The sequence below is a fragment of the Triticum aestivum genome, chromosome 3B (assembly GCF_018294505.1).
Source record: "Triticum aestivum cultivar Chinese Spring chromosome 3B, IWGSC CS RefSeq v2.1, whole genome shotgun sequence".
In the NCBI taxonomy this organism is placed as follows: domain Eukaryota; kingdom Viridiplantae; phylum Streptophyta; class Magnoliopsida; order Poales; family Poaceae; genus Triticum; species Triticum aestivum.
In genome coordinates this window covers 609,798,397-609,801,583 of record NC_057801.1, presented here as the reverse complement: position 1 = coordinate 609,801,583, position 3,187 = coordinate 609,798,397, and the positions used below count along the sequence as shown (strand labels likewise).

The 3,187-nt window shown below is 62.4% G+C and overlaps 1 protein-coding gene across 1 annotated transcript; it reads left to right on the top strand.

Annotated features, from left to right (window-relative positions):
* Positions 1-220: 220 nt before the first annotated feature.
* On the top strand, positions 221-2,814 carry LOC123071239 (U-box domain-containing protein 16). Its single transcript, XM_044494754.1, has one exon. It carries the CDS (start codon positions 487-489, stop codon positions 2,548-2,550), a length of 2,064 nt encoding a protein of 687 aa, XP_044350689.1. The 5' UTR covers positions 221-486; the 3' UTR covers positions 2,551-2,814.
* The last annotated feature ends 373 nt before the right edge of the window (positions 2,815-3,187 follow it).

Sequence of the window (3,187 nt, the reverse complement as noted above, 5' to 3'; positions counted from 1 at the left end):
AAACCAAACCAAAACACCTCGAGCTGACTCATCATCACTCATCCAACTGGACTGATCCAGCCCCCATCCCTGCCCTCCATTCCTTTCCATCCGACGGCCAGCATGCCACAGCCCCTGCCCCTCCCTTCCAGCCATCTTCCCGGGCGCAATAACAACGATTAAATCCAGAGCAACATCATCATCATCACCGTCGTTAAAGTAAGCACATGTTGCATAACAATCACAGCTAAATAATTTCCGTGATACGACATTCGCAAATCGATAAAATAAGATCAACACCGCGACACAGGGTGGATTCCTTCCAGCTCTCAAAGTCCCAACCAACCGGCGGCCCACCAGCTTATTACATCATCGCGTAATAACAAAAATCTCACTCCACTCCGTCGCTCGTTTATAAACCCCCCGCCCCGCCCGCGTAATACCATTTCCGTCCGGTCCGCCAAATCTTCCTCCTCTCCAGGCCCCCAAGCCACCGCGCGCACCAGAATGGCCAAGCCGAGAGCGGTGGTGACCACCGCCTGCGCCTCCGCCGCGCCGTCCACGTCCTACGCGTCGGCGTTCCTGCCACCGCCCCCGTCGCCGTCCGACGGCGACCTGCTCCGCTCGCTGCACCGCCTGGCGCGCGACCTCTCGGCCGCCGACGCGCCCGCGCCCTTCTTGCGCGCCGCGTTCGCGTCCGTCTCCCGGCGCGCCAGGCTCCTCGCCGCCGCCTTCGACGACCTGCTGCTGTGCGCGGCGGGCGAAGGCGACCTGCCGCGCTCGGCCTCGCTGTGCCTGCGGGAGGTGCTCCTCGTGCTGCAGCGCTTCAAGGCCGTGGTGGCCGACTGCGCCACGCGGAGCCGCACGCTACTGCTGCTGCAGTCCGACGAGATGGACGCCGAGCTGCGCGACCTGCACCACGACCTCGCCACGCTGCTCGACCTCCTGCCCGTCGTCGAGCTGGGACTCGCCGACGACGTCATGGACCTCCTCGCCCTCGCCTCGCGCCAGTGCCGCCGCTGCGCGTCGGCCGCCGAGCCGGAGCCGGCGCTCAAGACCACCGTGCTGTCGCTGATCGAGGAAATCGAGCGTGAGATCGTGCCCGAGCGGGAGAGGCTGGAGGAGATCCTGGAGGAGGTTGGCATCAACGACCCGGCCAGCTGCAGCGACGAGATCGAGAGCCTCGAGCGGGAGATTGGCGACCGAGCGTCCGAGAGATGGACCGCCGCCATGATCGCCCTCGTGGGCCTGCTCCGGTACGCCAAGTGCGTCCTGTTCAGTGCCACGCCCCGGCCTTCAGATTCCAAGGCGGACGTCGATGTCGAAGACGACGGGGAGTCCCCGGCGCCCCCACCGGACCTCCGGTGCCCCATCTCCCTCGATCTAATGCGCGACCCAGTCGTCGCCGCTAGCGGTCAGACCTACGACCGCGAGTCGATCGACCGGTGGTTCAGCTCCGGCAAGTCAACGTGCCCCAAGACGGGGCAAGTCTTGGCCAATCTGGAGCTGGTGCCCAACAAGTCTCTCAAGAACCTCATCTCCAAGTGGTGCCGGGAGAACGGCGTGGCCATGGAAGTCTGCGAGGCCAGCAAGAGCGAGCAGGCCCAGGCGGTGGCCGCCAATAAGGCGGCGCTCGAGGTGGCGCGCATGACGGCTTCGTATCTGGTGAAGAAGCTCTCCGTCTCATTCTCCCCTGACGCGGCCAACCGCGTGGTGCACGAGATCCGGCTGCTCTCCAAGTCCGGCTCAGACAACCGCGCGTTCGTCGGAGAGGCCGGAGCCGTGCCGATGCTGGTGCCCCTGCTCTACTCCGAGGACGCCGGGCTCCAGCTCAACGCCGTGACCGCGCTGCTCAACCTATCCATCCTCGAGGCCAACAAGAAGCGCATCATGCACGCCGACGGTGCCGTCGAGGCAGTGACCCACATCATGAGCTCCGGCACGACGTGGCGCGCCAAGGAGAACGCCGCGGCGGCCGTGCTCAGCCTGGCGTCCGTCCATACGTATCGCCGCAGGCTCGGCCGGAACTCGTCCGTCGTCGAAAAGCTAGTCCACCTCGTGCGCACCGGCCCGACGAGCACAAAGAAGGACGCGCTGGCCGCGCTGCTGTCGCTAGCAGGCGAGAGGGAGAACGTCGGGAAGCTGGTGGAAGCCGGCGTGGCCGAGGCGGCGCTGTCCGCCATCAGCGACGAGGAGACAGCCGCGGCGGTGCTGGCGGCATTGGCCAAACGAGGGGGCGCGGAGGCTATTGTCAACATCGACGGCGCCGTGGCGCGTCTCGTGGCCGAGATGAGGCGCGGCACGGAGTGGGCCCGGGAGTCCGCGACTGCGGCGCTGGTGCTGCTGTGCCGGCGGCTGGGCGCGCGGGCCGTGACGCAGGTGATGGGCGTGGCCGGCGTGGAGTGGGCGATCTGGGAGCTGATGGGCACCGGCACGGACCGCGCCAGGCGGAAGGCCGCGTCGCTGGGCAGGATATGCCGGCGGTGGGCGGCCGCCTCCGCCGCCGACGGGGAGCGGGGCGCCGAGTGCCCCGCGTCCAGCGTGGTGCCGCCGGCCATGATGGCCTCCTAGGATGAATTAATCATGCTCTTCTTGTACAAACCACAAGGTTCGATTAGGCAGGCTGTGTCACGATTCTTTGATGCGAGAGATAACAAAATGGTGAGTGATGTTGATCAACAACTGTGTATACGGCCGTTTGTATACCAAAATTTTACCCTTTTCTTCTTGACACGAAATACACATACACAAAAGTTGTGAAAGCGGTTGGCTCGTGTTGTGTTGTGTTGTGGTGTGTGCCCGATTTGCTGGCGAGGATAACCGGTCCGCCTTATCTTTCTGACGTCTGAGCTACCGGTATTCGATTTTCGGGGGAAAGCAACGCATTTGTTCGGAAGGCCCGGTCTCCGTCCTCTCCGTGATCCAAGTTTTTTTTTTAAGAGAACGTCGGCCTTTATCAATTAAGCAACCAAATTACACAAAGTCTCCCGGATACAATCCAGAGTAGAAAGAAAAACACAAAGACTCACAGAGTTCAAACTAGACTTAGCTAACACATGAGCTACAACATTACAGTGTTGACGAACATGCTTGAAAGAAAAGCACATTCCGTCTTGATCTCAGCAACAATGGAACCCACCAAAGATCTGTCACAGACTGAAGAATTAAGGCGTTGAACCAAAGAGAGGCAGTCAGAGTGAAACACCAC